Consider the following 18,143-nt stretch of genomic DNA (forward strand, 5'->3'; position numbering starts at 1 on the left):
TTAACTCATCATTTTAGAGTTAAAATCATCATACCTTGAAATTTTGAGAGATGATCCACAGAAGAAAGGAGTAATCGGCAACACATTAGACACATCTTCAGTCACATTTCATGCTCCCAGAACTAGGAGTACCTGGTGAGAGTCATACCTTGAAATTCATAAAATTCATAAAGAGGTGATCAGAGACTTACTCTACAAGGGCCAGTCACCTGCCACGGAGCTCATGGAGAGGCCTTTCATCATTTGTCATCAAGAATATGCAGGAAAGTGAACATCTCATCAATAAGGGAAACCAGAATCATTGTGTGTGTGCCACCAACATGCCACCAACTCTTCGTCAGCAAGTATTAAAAAAGTTTTCCTTCATACCTGAGTCAACTCAGTCAGCTGAGTTCCTCTCCCAAAAATCAATTTCTCTTCACAGACTCCCCCACTGTAACTGACAGCTGGCTGAAAACCTCCAGTCAGAGACCTTTTATTCAACTTTAATAGTGTTTTCTCTGAAGTGATCAGCTTCTCTGTTTCCCAAACAAAAACAGTTTCAGCAGGACTTTAAGATCATGCAGACAAAATAACTTGAGATGTTCTTGTTTGTTTTACTGTTGAATGTAAAAGCTTCTGCTGCCAGTTAAACTATAGTTAATGAAAACTGATTTTTTTTAATCTTTCTGAAACATGAGACTAAAATTAGCCAAGTATTTATGGTTTTTAAGCTCTAAAAGAAGACAAAACACGACAATTTAACACAAGTGTGAGATGAGTTTTTCTTCTGAATGTTAACGTCTCCTACAGGCCAGTGGATTTTGAGGGGAGGTTTAACACCTGTCTATTCAGCCAGTGCCAATCACAAACTCTAATTAGTTGTTCATGAGCAGCTCTCTGTTTTGAGCAGGTTTTGCAGTGTTTGCAGTGTTCAATCCACTTTTGCAGAGCCTTGCCAATGCTTGGCCACCTGATGCTCTGTTTGGCACGCTTCATTATGCCCATGTGACCATCGTGGAGCCGTTCCACTATCTCTGACCTCAGGCATTTGGGTATGGCAATTCTGTCTGTTCTGCCTGTCACCATAGAGACGCAAGTTGTGGCATGTTGTGAGAGAATCTTTCACTGTATAGTACAGCTTAATGCTGTCTGGCACTTTGCATAATTTGGCCAGCCATTATTCACAAAATGCATCACTAACTGTAGCTCAGGGTCATCCTTTGTGTGCTCTTTATCCTCATCCAGACATGAGCATGACATTGGCCATGCTGCCTGTGTGGCTTCCTCCAGGGCCAGTATGTTGTCTGACAGTTCAATTGTCTCCAGGTGTAGCAATGCAGAAGGGGGTCTTGAGAGTGTGTCAGCTCCTACAAGCAGTTTGCCAGGGACATACTCAGCTTTTTCGTTGAATTTCATCATTCTCGGGAGTAAGCGTGGACAACAAAGTGGCACTGCAAAGTCCTTAATTTTGAAGAGTTGGACCAATGGCTTGTGGTCTGTTTGGATAGTGAAGTTATCCAGGCTGTACAAGTATTTTGAAAACTTTTCAAATGCCCAGACCACAGCCAAACACTCCTTTACAATCTGTGTATACCTGCTTTCACCATCTGTAAGGGTGCGAGAACAGTATGCAACCGGTTGTAGTTGTCCGTTGTGGTCCTGAAGAAGGCTAGCATGGGTGCTTCTGTCAACAGCTGTTTGACTTTTGTGAAAGCCTATTCCTGTGCTGGGCTCCAAACCCATGCTTTGTCAGCCCTGAGAAAGTCATTGAGTGGGCGTGTGACATCTGCTAGGTTGGGAAATTAGCGTCCCAGATAATGTACCATGTATGCTCCATAAACACATCGCTGACTTGTAGAGTGTGACACATAACAGCATAATGGCCTTTTTTCACCGCACTTGCAGCACTCTACGCATCTATCCGTGCAAATGTAATTTTTGGCGTGCTGCTTGCCACACCTCAAGCACTTTCCTTTAACTGTATTTCCCGTGCCTGAGAGACCTATAACTTCCCTGGCAGTCTCTCCTCTCTGGTTTGAATGTGCCTTTTGGCCGCACAGAGTAAGCTCTTTTGTGTGTGTGCGTCTCTTCACACAATGCTGCAGCTCCACTCTTCTCAGAAATCTGTCCTTGTCTGATCTGTTCTAACTGCCTGGCTTGTCTGCATGCTTTCCCCAAAATTAAATCTGACATCATTTGCAATTTCTCAGCCAACTCATATAAACTGTGGATGTATTCCTCCACACTTTCGCCATGTTTCTGTGCCTGCTGGTGAAATCTTGTCCTCTTGTGAATCGCATTGACTTTAGGCACAAAATATTTGTCCAATTTATCCAGTACGACTTTGTACACATTTTCATCCCCCTTGTTTGCGTAGACAAAGGTTTTAATGATGTGTTCGGCTTCACTCCCAAGTACCCAGTGCTTGTGGAACCTCTGCTTCCATTCAGGCCACAGCTCCAGATGGCTGAAATCAAAGTTGTCCAGCACTGGAAACTTCACCATGGTTGACTTCTGACACAATCTAATGTTTAATGACCAGCCCGTGTGAGTATTCACTGTTTCCAAGCTTTAATAGGAGCCTTGTTGGGGACATAGATACTGTGTACATGGCTGCTGTTATTGTGCATGCTCACATTGCCTGCAGACAACACTTAGGTCTCTGATCATTAACTACTACCTATTATTTCACTAGACCTGCTCCATTACACTGCTAACACAATGTCTGAGCTGTCTCTTCACTGCAGTGTGGGAGCCAGTACATTCTGCTGCAGGTTCAGGATCTGGAGCAGGAGCTGCACTGTGTGCTGCTGCTTCTTCTGTGTCTGTCTTTATATTTTCTACAACAGTGGGAGGTTCTGACAAAGAGATTTCTGCTTCTTTTGGAGTGTCTGTGTTCTGTATCTGCAGCTCAGGACATGTCTCAACTTTAGCTGTTTCAGTGGAGATCACTTGCAGCTGCTGTTTCGTTCACGTCCTGTGTCTCACTCAGGGTGGTTGTTCCTGCTAAAGCTGCTGCCTCAAATGTGACAGGGCTGCCTGCTTCTGCCTGCACAGTCTGGATGACCTCTTCTGCTTTGAGTGCTGGCAGCTCTGCTTCTTGACTGACAGCAACACTAGCAGCAGTGTCTTTCTGTTCGACTTCTCCCAGAGGTGCATAGGCTCAGAGGAGGTTTTAGTGGGGGAGGCCAGTGCCATGGCAGGGCTGCCTGGGGTGGACACTCTCTCAGGCTTAAATTAAAATTCGTCCCACCTTTGATTGAGAGCCTTTTTCTTTTTTTTTCTTTTTTTTCTTTTTTTACCTTTGAACGGGGTCCTCAGTGCTGATTGCCTTTGACGCTGTTGTCGTTCTTGAATACGAGGCAGCGGTTGGTGGCTTCAAGTGCCTCTACCACCTCATAAAAAAGGAACAGGCTCATCACACAAATTACGCAGACCCCCTGGAGCCTGCTGAATTACTTGGCTGCCAGTATTTTGAAAAGTTAAAGATAAATGTTAATGCTTGCCTTTCTTTAATCAACATCATCACAAAGCTTGTAATATTTAATCTAAGCTCATTTGTTCTTCAGGAAGATTGAGAAGGCAACCAATTACACATTGCACAGAATTGTGGATGAGATACTAGAAAACCTGAGCACTGTCAAAGAGCCAATCCTCAAAGACATCAGTGCCTCTGTGGCAATTTGGCTGGAGGTGGACGAGATTATGGATGTGTCTGTTAAGAAGCAGCTCTTGATGTTCACATTAGGTATAATTTTATTCAGAGAACGACAACAGTTAAGACTTAGAGTAATTTTGAACAGCATGTCCATTATGTTTAATATGTCTCTTTGTTCATCAGATACATGGACAAGGAAGGGCTGTTTACTGACAATTTCTGGACCTGGTGACAGTAAGTGATGGCAGAGCAGACACCATTGTCAAAGCAATAAGGGAGATCCTCACAAAAAAGAACATTCCCATCCAGAAGATTTATGGCTCGGGGACAGATGGAGCAGCTATCATGACTGGTATACTACCAACAAAAACAAGGTTGATATTTACTGCTTAAAAACTAAATTATGATATAAAACATTTTTTGTCCTGAAACAGGGAGAGAGAGTGGGGTGGCCAAGCAGCTACAGGACATCTTCCTATGGTTGGTGTCAGTTGCATGTGCTGCACACCGCCTCGCCCTGTGCCCTAAGGACGCTTCATCAGGAGTGGCTTATATGGTCTCCTTCAGGGCCCTTTTACAGCAGCTACACCCGTACTTCAGGAACAGTACTAATCGCACATATCCCACTGGATAACTTGAAAGTGAAGGTAATATAAAAGGAAAAAAATATCTATTCAATATTTGGAGGCACCTGATATGATATGACTTAATATGCTTTCATCTCTTGGCTCTAAATATTTTTAGGAAGTACACACGCTGTTGCAAGCCATGGCCATTTCCAACCTGAAGCAGAACCTGAGTGCTGTCCTGGCAGCCTTGGCTGAGAAGACTGAGCTCTAGAAATGCCCAACAGCCAAGGGGCTGTACGGCTTTCTGGTCACCTACTGCTTTGTGGCATCAGTGTACCTGCAAGTGGATGTGCTGCCTCATCTCAGCAGGCTGTCAAAGGTGTTCCAAAGGGAAAATGTGAACTTCCTGTCTCTTAAAGTTCAGGTACCTTCCAGTATTTATTTGTGACACCATTGACCATACACTTCTCATACTAACCAGATACCTGCTGCTGCGTTTACACTTACTCTGTGTCTTTGTTATTAGGTCTCTGTGACAACGTCCTGCCTCCGAGCAATTAAAGATGCTGGAGACCATCAGCCACCTGGGTCTTTCCTGTCAAAGCTCCATCGAGACCTGGACAACCCTGCTGGACTGGGGGCTTATAATATTGTCCTGGGCTCTAATATTGTCCATGAAGAGGAGAGGAACAAGAGGGGTAGACATGACTGACTAGGGACAAGCTTTGGGCCTGGTTCAGAAGCCAGATATGTTTGTTTTAGATGCCTGTGGCCTGTGGCATGTGCCAATTAGCAGCTCCTTGCTGTCAATTTTTTAAAGAGTAACGAGGTGCTGCAGGAATGGTCCTCTTTCAAGTAGCAGATTCTAGTTGGTGCATTCAAGGTACCGTGAAATGTGCATTCTTCCACACTGGCTTCACTTTTCAGACTGGGAGCTACCCACTTGGTCGTGGGTGGATGTCATGATATTATTGGTTGAAATTGGTTGGTTCAAGCCTATGTGAGCACATGTCATATTTTGTTTTACAGGAACAAAAAACATGATTGGATGTTGATATAAGAACACAAAGAAAATGTTTTTGGTATATATTGTTAAATAGGTGTACAATATGACCGGGGATGTGATCTAAAAGGGTTAAAAAGGCATTTTTCATTTAATCTTGACTTTATCTACCTCACAGAAGAACTTCACTGTAAAGTCAATTTTCAGTGTATGTGCACTGGAGGCTTCAAGTTTCCACATCACACTTGTGTAAATTGAATATTGGACCAGGATTGGCTGCCAAATTAATTGTGATGTCACATATGCTTGTAGGCACAACCCTTAAAATTGGATTTTCAATGAGCACAGAGAAACTTTCCACTTTAAACGGATGAATGTGAAAACAAACTCTGCATATACATCATTCTGCACGGTGAAGCTCAAACATTCAATTGTGGGAACAAGAAGGAAAAGCTTCTTAGCAATAACTTACTTACTGCCCACAGTAGATCAGTGGAGGCTGGTCCATAGAGGCAGAGGAGGTTGATCCTCCACTATTTTTTGAGAGGCAAAAGGGAGATCAAAATATAAAAAAGAATATTTGGCTGAAATAAACCATTACCAAATCTCAGTATTTATAAAGTATTTTTTCTCTGTTCTTTGGAAAAAAAATCCATTACTGAAATTCTGGTTAAAATGCTTCAACAGCGACACCTGCAGGGCGGGAGGAGAAGGGGCAGTGTGTGAAGTGGTGGTGGTGGTGGAGGTGGAGTGGGGGACAGAGGAGGACGGGTGCCGCAGGGCGGGATCTCTTACATTGGACTCAATGTATTTCTTTTTTTTCATGCTGTGAAAAAACATCTGTGATTGGCCACGACACGTAAAATGAAGCTCCAAGGGAGGCTGTCCTCTCTTACCAATCAACAACCAGAATGCAATATTGACATCGAGTTGGTCCAATGAGTTTCCAGATTCTTCAATTCTCTCCACTGTAAAGCAAAGTAGCAGCAGTAGATAGCTACTTGCGTTAGCCAATGCAACAGCTGGCTTGTTGTAGCAGCCTGAAAGACTCTTTATACATCCATGGAAGGACTGTTAAGGACTGTTGTTAAGCTAATGGGAAAAATTATCTGGATTGGGCAGCGCAACAGCAGCAGGACGCTGCCGGGGAGGCTGGAGAGAGAAGCAACTGGAGAAACAACCAGAGTTTGCTTGTTTGTCATTGTTGCTAATGATATCAGACTGGTTAAGCAGCAGCCATAAAGTTCTGTAAACTAACAAACAAGATGACCAACAGCCACAAATGGATGTTATGACATGAATACTATGACTAGGCCTATATGAAGACGTCAGATAATGTGAGTCAGATACAGCTTCTCTCTCTGTGTCTCTTTGGTCGCTAATTTAATCTCTGATGGTTAAATGTCTCTCTGTGTGGCTGTTGTGTGAATTTATCTCCTTAACAAGAATGCAGCAGATATCATGTAATGCGTTGTGGGTAACGTTAGTTTGCTTGTTGAAGTTACAGTGAGCTGTCTGGACTCATTCATTCATTCGTTTTTAATTGAGTGGTTGTTCAGTCACCTGTTGATGTTATATGATTAGTGAATGAGTGCAGGAGGTCTGGCTGATTGCTTCTGACAGTTTCTTTAGTTCGTTTTTAAGCTGAGCCGTATATCGAGTAATAACCTTAAAGTAACTAGAATAACAAGTGTTAACTAGTGGTGTAACAGATTGTAGTTGATCCGTGATCCGTACTGATCGCCCCCCACGGTTCGGCAGGCATATGAACTGCGGATTAATTGCAAAATGTAATGTCTCATTTAAGACAAAGTAAACAAACTGCTGTAAGTACAACTAATGGGCAGACAGCGTGTTGCTAACAGGGGTTTTGAAGAGCAACGATCAAACCAGCATCTAACGGGTCCGATTTGACATTTGAGTTGTGTTTACCTGCTGTTTAATGTGCTGCAGCTGAGCAGCTTATTAGTAGCTGCTAACTGAGGTTAGCGGTGAATGTTTGTTATCATCAAGTTTTGATGATGTGGACAGAGGCTGTTTCATTCACTGTTTAAAAGAGGAAGGTTTCATGCCTCATATTGCAATAACTGAGAATTAAATATTTTATATATTTTATTTTATTTAAACATTGGACATCTTAAATGTTTTCATTTAAGACCATGGGCAAAAGTTCCTTGCTGTTGCTGGCTGTCAGAGTGTTATAGAATAAATGGAAAACAAAGTTTTATTTGTCTCCCCTTTTTTTTCGCTGATCCTAATAATCTGATCCGTGACTCAAATCCATGATACGATCCGTACTGTGAGTTTTGTGTTCATGTTAACACCCCCTAGTGTTAACATGCCAGCTTTGTAGACTATATTTTGTATATCGTGCATATAGATAATAGTGTGTAAATCATGCAGATACATGCATTAATACTTTCTGATGTGAACCTACACTTTTATATCTGTGAATGTTTTTAGTGTTCAATCTTTCTAGTATTCAGCACTGATTTGAACCTGTATCGGAGTATAAGCTTTGTGCTACTTTATATATTTCTGTATACTAAGAAAATATGTAGGAAACACGTGTAAATCATGTGATATGTTGTCTGTTTTTGATGAGATCATACATTTGTTGTCACAATAGAACAATACTATAAATTTGAATTTCACTTTGTGGGTAAAATGACACATTTGAGCCACTCCACGGCTAAAATGAGCTCTTCTTTGTTGTTAGAAACAATATGTGTATGCTAAATGTCTTTAAAGAAGCAGCCTTTTCACCACTCAGGGGTTTTTTGTTTTTGAAAGCAAATTGTTTTATTGGCATATACAATTGACCCCCACCCCTCCGATTTCATCAGGTGGGACAATGATATAGTTTGATGCGGTTTGTTGTAAGATTCCACGTTGGTTTTCCTCCTGTCCTCCCCAATTTTTTGAGTCACCAGCCGCCACTGCAGTAGATCGGTGCACAGCAGGGCACTACTGCACGTTTGTGCTGCGGCTGCGGCTGGATATACTTGCTCTCCTCGGCTGGGTGGGCAAACAGACCGTATATTGTGAATGAGTGTGTTACAGAGAAGCTGTCACTTCTTATCACTTTCATGCACTTCTCAGTGTGTGGCAGTGTCATTTAGACTAAAAATGCGTGCATTTGTGTTTGATCTCTTATCAAAACTTTCTAAAAGGTTCCAAATAAAAGTAGCTAAATATATTTCTACGTGCTTTCTGAAAGAAAAAAAAGTTGCCAGAGTACTCTAATAAGTTGTTAAATCTAGCAACAAAATTGCTAAGTTGGCATCAGCGCGCACGCTCAAGAAAGCGGAAATAGAAATGCGTCTTCCGGGCAACTAACGAATACAAGCAGCAGGACGGAGAAGCTGGACACACAGTGCCGCATATTTTGATTTTAGGATAGTTGGGTTACACAAATATATTTTAAGACTTTTGACTGTGTTTCCAAAATGAGCGACGCCGGGGCGGGTAACTTTAAACCCAGCTGAGACGATGTGATAGTACGGTAGCGTTAGCCTGTCACTGTTAGCAAGCGTTAGCACGGTTAGCTAACGTATGCGTTGACCCGGCAGCTAGTCGGAAAAAAAAAGTTGTTTTAGACACGGTTATTTAGGAGAGTAACGTTATGCTGATCAGCTATTAAACATTTTTGTAGTTTGAATGTAAATCAACGAGGCAACCAGTCGGCAGAGTCCGATGTGTTTCTATCCGTTAGCGACGTTGCCTGCTTTGAAAATCGAGCTAGCAAGAGGACGTTAAGTTAGCTTAGCTGAAACATAAACGACATCATCCACCAAACTGGACAAAACATTGGATTTAGTCGGCTTTAAATCGGGCTCGGCGGGTTCGCTGACCCCTCAGAAAAAGATGAAGAAGAGAAAGGAGCTGAACGCCTTGATCGGACTCGGGGACAGTAAGAGAAAGAAGACCAAAAAGGGGTCCGGTCACAGACTCCTCCGAACCGAGCCGCCGGACTCGGAGTCGGACTCCAGCTCGGACGACGACGAGTTCAACAACCTGAGCAGCGGAGCAAACTTTGGGAAGTGAGTGATCGATTTGATTAAGTTTTGTTTGTGTGAGCACCAGCCTGTAAAACTGACACGTTTGATTTAACAAGAAAATGAGAAGTGAATGTAATATGCTGCCTAATTTTACCAAGTAAAAGTATATGAAATGCACAGAATTTTAAGATGATATAAATAATTGGTTATTCATTTATTACAGTAGCTTCACACTACACCAATTTAATTGTGTGTGATTTATTTATTTATTTAACTTGTAAAGATATGCTTCCAAACACTGAACCAGAGAACATTTACTTTACACAAGTGTACTGGATAATGACGACAGTAATAATCTTAAATCTTGACTTTAAGATTATTTTAGTAAGATATGTGCTGGAGCAAACCGCCTTTACTGTTGACATTCTTCAAGTGGAATATATATGGCATGATATCAGCCAAATTAAAAATAATCAGTACTATGAGTATGATATGATAGCAGAAAGAATGTAGGGGTGAATATTTTAGAGCACCATTATTGCATGAATGCTCATAATTCTCATGACATAGCATGCAGCCTTCTGAAAATATCTCCTTCATCAATAATAAATGAAGCTGTGCTGTGTTCATGTCTAACGTTACCATGTTTCTTGGCTTTACAGAAGAAGCTACACGCAGTGCTGCAATGTCTGCTACCCGTTGTTTCTGTTCATCATACTAGCTGCCTGTGTCATGGCTTGTGCTGGACTCATATGGATGCAAATTGCTCTGAAAGAAGATCTGGATTCCATGAAAGAAAAGCTGCACAGCAGTAAGACACCTACAATTCCCTTGTGATGATCATAAACATCTCACTGGCCTTTGGACACATGCCTGCTGTGTTGTTTTAACACCACTGTTAACATGTTATAATGTTTTATTGTAACAGTGGAATCCAGCCAAAAGGTGTCGTCAAGCGAAATACCAAAACTAAGTGAGGACCTGAAAAACAAAGAGAGGAAGCTTGACGATATTGAGAACGGGGACAAGGGGTTGAGCAAACTCTGGTCTAACCTGACAGAAATGAACAGAAAGGTCAGTTAACATTTTTGCCAAAAGGCTTTGAAACCACTTTACAATTCACACTGTCATGTACTAACTAGAGAAACTGTTGGAGAATATCCTGACTTGCAGTGTTGGTCATATTTAGTTAGACTGATTTTAAGTGTGCTTTTGATACCCTGCAGCTGAGATACCCTGCAGTGGTAACACAAAGAATTGAAATTATGTTAACAGTAATAGTGACATTACTGGCTGAGACATAAGGCTGTGCAAGTCTTTTTTTTTCTTTGGTTTGTGTAGACTAAGAATCGTAAGCATAAGCAGTACAGAAAGCATTTTTACAGTTACTACAACAGCTGTGTAATATAGATATAGTAAACCAAATCTCCTTCCCATAATTAGAGAACTAGCTGAGCAAGTGCACAGCGTGTTTCTGTGTAGTTACTGTTTTTTACAGTAGCAATTATTTTCATTCTGAAATGAGAACTTGGACTGATAAAGCAAGAACTCAGTGTATGTCACAGCTTAACATGACTTTTGCTTTCATGTACAGTTTTACATTAGTGTACAGTTTAATTTCTTTAATCATTGGAGTAAAATGCTTTTGTACTTCTCATGTATGTTTGATTTTAGTTACATTTAAGTCTAAAAAAAACATGTTTTTTACCTTGACATAGTAAGTATTTTGGAGGAAGGTAAAATTGCAGTGGCAAAAAAGATTGACGGTTTTATCTTAGAGGTGTAGTTGAATAGTTTTTTGTCATTTTTCTTGTGCAGATCAGTTTGCTGGATTCTGCTGTAAACCATTTAAAGGCCAACTTGAAATCAGCCGCTGATTTAATCAGCCTACCCACAACAGTTGAAGAGCTTCAAAAGGTAAAGGCATAGCAAAGTGGAATAAAAAGAGACATTTGATTGAAAAAAACGTGGGTCTCACATCTGCATCTGATTTGCATTATTGACCGTGCAGCATGTTTTTCCTTTTCAGAGTGTTGCTACAATAGGCAGCACACTAACAAGTGTACAACACGATGTGAAGACTATGCAGGCAGCCCTCGAAAATAAGAAGAAAGATGACGATGGCTTGAAGAAGACAATGGTAAAGTCAAGCTAATGACATTTCTTTTTTTTCATCTAAACAATACATTTGTGTACAGTTTGTGTGCAGATAAAATAAGATTTAAAACTACAGGCCTCAACAGATTCATGTATGCATCTTCGTAATTCCTCTGGGATCATTTTGTGGGCCTTTACCCAAAAAGTCTAAATATCTTCCATTTCTTAAAGATATTCTATTAACATAATTTAAATCTTTTACACTATCTGGTCGCGTGCTACACATTTTCAGCATTACAATTTTATACTTTCAGTCCTCCAGTCTGAAATGAGAGGCAAGAATAGTAAACGAGAACAGATTTACTGGATATTTTAACTTTATGTTTAGCTACTAAAATCTAAATGCAGAGTTTTGGGCGGCTGACAGACATCACAGAAAAATCACAAGATGTGTTCCTTCTTAAACAGTATAGCACTGAAAGCTCTGGTGTTTCACATGAGCAAAGCCGATGGATTTTTCATGAGCCGAAGTCAAAGATGGTTTTCACTTATTTTGTTTGACAGCTTGTCTTTTTTTATTTACATCTCTACACTCAAGGAAAATATTGCTAGAGGCTGCTTTTCTCCACATGTATCATTCATGTATAAACGCACAGAGAGGGGTGTAGCACGTGCTAACATTGCATTGTGCTTAAGTTAATGAATTGTATTCTTTCATGTACCAATGTCGAATATACTACTTGTCAGTACTTAGCTGTAGTGGTGCCTGTGCATATTTGTCTTGCTGAGATATGAGGCAAATCTACTCGCATATGGCCAAGATGATTCTGTTTATCTGCTTAGCTGTGGCATGAATCCAAACCAGAAGCCGCAATGAACTTTGCCACTGCCAGATTCATTTATTTGTTTACCCACGTACGCACGCACGCATGTTTTTGCAGCTTTTGTCAAGCTTACATTGAAAAAGTCATTGAGGTTAAGAAGGTCCTGTCATTTCTTGGATCTATGCATTCATTCATAATACATGAAACAAGTGCTAATCTATTTTAGGAGCTTAGACGCTTTAGTTTGCAGAGTAAAACTGGGTCAAATATTAAAGACAACTGCAGAAAATTTTCCCCACATTATTTTTTAGAAGCAAACTAGGCTCATAAAAGAGGATAAGAAAATAATTAGACGCTTTTATCTATTTCTTATATGGTAACCTCAATAATTATGTGGTCAGGGATGAATTGCTAGCCAGTCTGACTTTGGATTTTTAGGCAAACTGTCAGCTTAAAGGGTAACTACACACAAAATCTTTTTTTTTTTTTTTCACTGTACACATAATCACATAGGTCTATGATACACATATATAGTGTAAAAAAATGCTTTTTCTGCTCAAATTTAGCTTATTTCCGTCTACTTGGATTTGATTTGCTCCTCCCTAATTGTGACATATTAGGCAAGACTCCGAAGTCATATACCAGGTGCCATGCTAAGTATAAATAGTAGAACACTGGCTAACTGTATCGTATGCGTTAGCAATGCTGATAAGGGACGGCCGAAAGGTGACGTTGTACATGAACAGGAGATTTATTCCTTCTCTTTGGCAGTAAACACGACACGTGAGCCTGGAGGTAACTGCGCTATATTCAGAGCTTAACAAGACATTCAGGGAATTTGAGTGTGTAGTTACCCTTTTAAACCTGTGAATATGAATTACTTTGTATACTATTTCTGTCTGGCAACTGACAAGGACACTTGATCACATACATGATCTATATACTAGTAACCGGATGCCTGTTGATCTCTCAGAAATCTCATTAGCAGATCAGCCGTTAACTGCAGGTTGTTTTACATGGATTTATTTTATTGTCACAGGACTTAAATGATCTGAGAAAAGCAGTCAGCGAGGCCAACAAGACAGAGGAGCAGCACCACACCTGGACTGATGAGCAGATCCACATCCTCCTCTCTACGGTCGCAGATCTTCACGCAAGAGTGTCGTCATTAGAGAACGGGTCGAAACAAAGCGTGAGTCATATTAAGCTTCATACTTACCTTCTGCTTTTTAAGAAGTGATTAAAAATCCAGTTTACGCTTTTAACATTTGATCTTCCATCTGCTCAACAGTTAAAGGACAATGACGCAGAAGATCAACTGCCACATCAAGCAACTGAGACGGTGAAAGAAGCTACAGTAATCAAAGCAACACCTGAGGATGTGCAGGGTACAGTCTATGATAAAGCAGTTTATTACAGTCTTTGTTTGTTTTTTGGGTCGTTTTTGCCTCACGTTATTTGTTATTTTCACAGAGAGATCCACACCACTGCCAGAGCCACAGACAAGCAGACGTCCACGCTTCTTAACTCCAAACCGCACTAAGAGAAATGCTGAGACAAGATGCCCAAAGAGGGTGTCCCTGCCTGGTGTCAATTCTCTGAAAGGTGCACACTAATTCTACAAAGTTTTATATCATAGCATTCGGTAAAAGCTACAACCTGATTTTTTTTTTTTTTTTTTAATCTTTCTGAACGAAAATAACTCTTGTTCACAGACCTGGAGAAAATCTTCCAGCAGGCAGGCGTCGGACATAATTCACTCGGACTGACCTATCAAGACCTGAGCAAAGTATTTGGAACGTCAACTCCCAGCGCTCGTACCTTGGAGTGCTTTGACAGTGACGGGGACCAGAGGTATTCCCGGACGGAGCTGAGAGCTGCTGTAGGCGTGTGAGCACATCGTCGCTCGACAGCAGTGAACAGTATTGGAAACCCAGCGGGGTCTGGGGTCCGGACTTCCCGACCCTTTTCTGTAATTGCTGCACTTTTGTGAACTGAAATATTTATCATACTGATTGTGGAACAGTGGCGCTGGCATGCCCCCCCTACTCACTCACCCCCCTGCTGCCCCCCCACCCCCCTGCTGCCCCCCCCCGATCCATTTCAGCACAACTTCAGCCACAAAACATAAGCTTACATTTTAAAATTAATTCATGATTACCTGTATGCAGAATGTTCAGCGCTTATTTTAGTAAATTCCTTGGTTTATGTTAATATACCATGGAAATTAAGTGTTGTGAATAATTTTTTGAATCCAGTTTTCCACCTTCAGCTCTCAGACTTGCTGTTTTCCTGCACCCATGTTTTGTTTTTTAACCAATCTGTCTCCTTTTTGATGTAACATTTTTTGAGTATTTAGCTTCTACAGAGGCTCTAATTGTCAGTCTGTTGCAGTTTCCCCCCCCCCACACCCATCAACACCACCAGGTACAAACTCACCTGAACCTTATTTATAGAACCTGAGGTAGACTTTTATGAATGTTTACAAATGACTACTAGAAACAGAATTTGTGTGAGGCTTTGGTTTAGTTTTTAGCCAGTTTCCTCTCTTAGCTGAAACACACAATTGAGCATAATTTTGTATGCTCTTTTGTAAGTTAAACATAAGGTTTCAGACTTTTTTCTGTTCAGTGTGTTTTTCCTCATTTATCTTCTGTTAGTCGCTACATTTTAATCGGGATCATGTGTTAAGTCCATTTGTCCATTTAACTGTAGTGTTTTGGGTTGTTTTGTTTTTTTTCCTTTTTGCTCTGTTTTTGCAGTTATACAAGATTTGAAGGGCTATGAACACTTTGAATCATTCAGTAAGACTTTTTGAAGTGGTAATTTGTGAGGCATATGTAGCAATAACAAAAAGATTTAGATATAGCTTGATTAAAATCGCAGTAGATGGTTTGACACAGACAGGAGGCACACCTAGCTCACAATGTGTAACAGGTAGTATAAGAAGCACTGACCATCACTCTTTACTTGATTCATTTTATTCCATTTTTATGGGCCTAATAATGGTGTATTTGTCATACTTTAACATTGTTGTACTCTGTAAAAATGGTTTAAATGTATTCTCAACTAATTATCTTGTGAAGGGCGTCAGGTTGGTAAAACTTTGCTTTACCGTCTTAATCTCAACATTGTACATTTTTTAAAAAATAATTCTGTTGTGCTTTGCATGTTGCTTATAATGTAACATGAACAAATTATTTATAAACTTAACATAGTCAATACTTGTTTCTTTGCAGGACAATGGTTAGTTGTGCTCAACATGTAACAGCTTTGGCCATCATGACATAGATTTTTGGGTCCATGCTGCTACTGTACGTGGGAGGTTTTATGAATGTGTTTGTGTGAGCACCAATGAATAAACACAGTTAAAAGGTTTGATTTGCTGTCTGTCCGGTGTTTTAAGTCATAAACTGAGAAACCATGTCTTGCCGTGGCACTCAACAGGTGTTGCACTTCAGTGCATCATATTTAATCCAGTCTGAAATAAACAAAACATACATGTGAGGATAGTTTAACAGATATATTTACAATTGGATTACCAACAGGCTTTTACAAAAAAAAATAATCCCTCTCTTAACATCTTTATCTTAAAGGACAGGTTCACAATTTTCAAGTGTGTCTTAAAACAACAGTCAGGTGTCCATATGAACACTGAAAGAGGTTTTCCTCGCTGTAATCATTCCTCCTGTTCATACTGGCTATTAAAAGATCTTCAAATGTGCTTTCAATGTAAACGATGGGGACCAAAATCCACAGTGTGTTCACGTCATTTTGTGCAAAAATGCATTTAAAAGTTTATCTGAAGCTTATACGAGGCTTCAGCAGTCTGAGTTATATCAAGTGGATATCTGCCACATTTACATTTATATATTTGTCTTTTTAGCATCAAATTCCCTTTGTGTTTCCTCAGATAGCGTTAAGCTGTGGTGGAAGTATAGTAACAAAGAGAGGAACTTTGGCACTAAAAAGACTTAACGTTGAAAGATATCTACATGAATTGATTCATTTAGACTTAAGCTTCATATTAGCGTCAGATAAACTTTTAAATACATGTTTGCACAGAGGGAGGACTGTGGATTTTGGCCCCCATCACTTACATTTTAGTGCATTATGGAGGGATCCTTTAGTGGTCAGTATCATTGACTGTATATAAAGATTTGTATACAGTCAATGGTCAGTATGAACAGGACCTGACTGTTGTCTTCAGTCAGACTTGTGAATCCGTCCTTCAAACATTCTGGACAAACATGAGAACAGTCACTGATGGTTTTTCTTTTTTTACAGTTCACAGTTGTATGAAATTTATGCCAGTGCCCCTTTGGCCCTCCAGTCCCGGGACAAAATCCCCAGCAGTTCCTCTTCATTCTCCTCTTCCTCCTCAATGCTGGCATCAGTCTCCATAAGTTCCTCCTTCCTGGGAAGAGGTTTGCTCTTCACCACATCCCGCTTGTCCCTCAGCAGCTCCACTCTCTTGTAACACTCGATTTGTTCGTCGATTTCGTCTATCTGACGTCCAAGGCGACCTTCCTCGTCGTCCTCGGCTACGATGGCCTCAGATTTTGTGTTCACCTGCCGTATCTCCTTCTGAAACTCTTCCCACTCCTTGTCCATTTGGTCTTTGGGTGCGTCCACGTTGCGCACTTTGGCATCTCTCACAGGATCGTCGAAGAAGCCCTCAGGCAGCGCCTCGGCTGTGTTTTCTTTAATTTCCGCGCTTTTCTCCGACGCATCCGCTTTGAGGATGGATCCTGAGTGGGAGATGGCGGGGGCAGGTGGGATGGAGTTGTCAAAGAAATCTGCCGGTAGTCCTGAAGTTTCAGCCGTCTGAGGAGGGGCGTCTGTTGCTGTCCCCGCCGCTCCAGCCTCCTCTTCATCACTGTCCTCATCATACACCCCAGCCAACAGACTCAGACCTGCAGACGTCTGAGCAGCAGCCGGTTCTTTGCTGCTGGGTTTCTCGAAGAAGTCTCCCGGCAGCTCTGACGCAGCCCGGCCTGCAGCCTGAACCGCCGGTTTTGCCTTTTTCCCGTTGACGTCCTCGTTGCCCGGTGCTTTCCTCTTCAACGGCTGACTTGGTGCCGGTGCTGGTGCCGGTGCTTGCTTCGCTTCTTTAAGCTCGGCAACTTTTTCTTTGTGCTGTTTACCGAGAACATGAGCTGGCCACAGGAGCTCCGACTTCACCTGCACGTTGCACAAGACACAACTGAGGTGTCCGAGACTGTTGTATTTAGCGAAAGGAGACTCGACGCGCTTCTTCTCTGTCGTTTGTCTTTGTTTTTCCCGCATCAATCGACGGAGTTCCTCTTGATTCACAACTTTCTTCCCCTTCTTGGAGCTTGCCATTCTTGAAAACAAGCTAGCTACTTGCTTCTGCGATGATTTAAAAAAGCGCGTCACATAAAGATGACATACACAGCGTTAACTCTTCTTCTTCTGATGAATTTCCGGCAGGCTGTACATTGAAAACAGCGTTAACTCTTCTTCTTCTAATGAATTTCCGGCAAGCTGTACACTGAAAACAGCATTGACATTTTTTTTTTAAATAAAAACTTTATCAACAACACAGTAACATTGCAATACAAACAGTATGCGTTTTTTGTTCCTAGGATGGCAAAGTCAAGACTCGCCCTATACTGCCTCTGATTGGTTTACCTTGACAGTCTTACCCCTACCCCTGACCAATCACACTCCGCATACCTAAACATAACCAACCCAACCAACGAAGGCAACGATATTAGCCAATCAGATGCAGAGTAGGGCGGGTCATGACTTCGACATCCTAGGAAAAAAATGTGGCAAGAAGCACCGAGAGTATTGGGGGAAAAAATGAAAAAACAAAACAAAACACAAGCAGAAATAAAATTGCACAATGTAAAAAAGACACTGCAGAATTTAAGAGAGAAAATAAATAAATACAACTTTAAAAAGCGAATAAGCAATAATGCAAACCAACTTAGTCATCTGCCAAAGTTGTCCACAGTGTTTCTCAAGAGATGAGATGTCTTT

General features: G+C 41.1%; 2 protein-coding genes across 2 annotated transcripts; one reads left to right on the plus strand and one right to left on the minus strand.

Annotated features, from left to right (window-relative positions):
• Positions 1–8,316: 8,316 nt before the first annotated feature.
• On the plus strand, positions 8,317–15,512 carry efcab14 (EF-hand calcium binding domain 14). Its single transcript, XM_044368590.1, has 9 exons — positions 8,317–9,255; positions 9,876–10,024; positions 10,142–10,287; positions 11,032–11,130; positions 11,243–11,353; positions 13,174–13,326; positions 13,426–13,522; positions 13,608–13,739; positions 13,850–15,512. The coding sequence occupies exons 1-9, from the start codon at positions 9,080–9,082 to the stop codon at positions 14,026–14,028; spliced, it is 1,242 nt and encodes a 413-aa protein (XP_044224525.1). The 5' UTR covers positions 8,317–9,079; the 3' UTR covers positions 14,029–15,512.
• Positions 15,513–16,346: 834 nt separating this feature from the next.
• On the minus strand, positions 16,347–17,666 carry znf830 (zinc finger protein 830). The gene has a single exon (XM_044368337.1). The coding sequence runs from the start codon at positions 17,478–17,480 to the stop codon at positions 16,440–16,442; it is 1,041 nt and encodes a 346-aa protein (XP_044224272.1). The 5' UTR covers positions 17,481–17,666; the 3' UTR covers positions 16,347–16,439.
• Between the last annotated feature and the right edge of the window lie 477 nt (positions 17,667–18,143).

Source organism: Thunnus albacares, chromosome 12 (genome assembly GCF_914725855.1).
Source record: "Thunnus albacares chromosome 12, fThuAlb1.1, whole genome shotgun sequence".
Taxonomy (NCBI): domain Eukaryota; kingdom Metazoa; phylum Chordata; class Actinopteri; order Scombriformes; family Scombridae; genus Thunnus; species Thunnus albacares.

Bases quoted from the DNA above. Each gene is read 5' to 3' on its own strand.
- efcab14 (XM_044368590.1), top strand. From the start codon at position 9,080: ATGAAGAAGAGAAAGGAGCTGAACGCCTTGATCGGACTCGGGGACAGT. The intron at 11,131-11,242 runs GTAAAGGCATAG...TTTCCTTTTCAG, and splicing joins CAGTTGAAGAGCTTCAAAAG to AGTGTTGCTACAATAGGCAG. The intron at 13,523-13,607 runs GTACAGTCTATG...TTATTTTCACAG, and splicing joins AACACCTGAGGATGTGCAGG to AGAGATCCACACCACTGCCA.
- znf830 (XM_044368337.1), bottom strand. From the start codon at position 17,480: ATGGCAAGCTCCAAGAAGGGGAAGAAAGTTGTGAATCAAGAGGAACTC.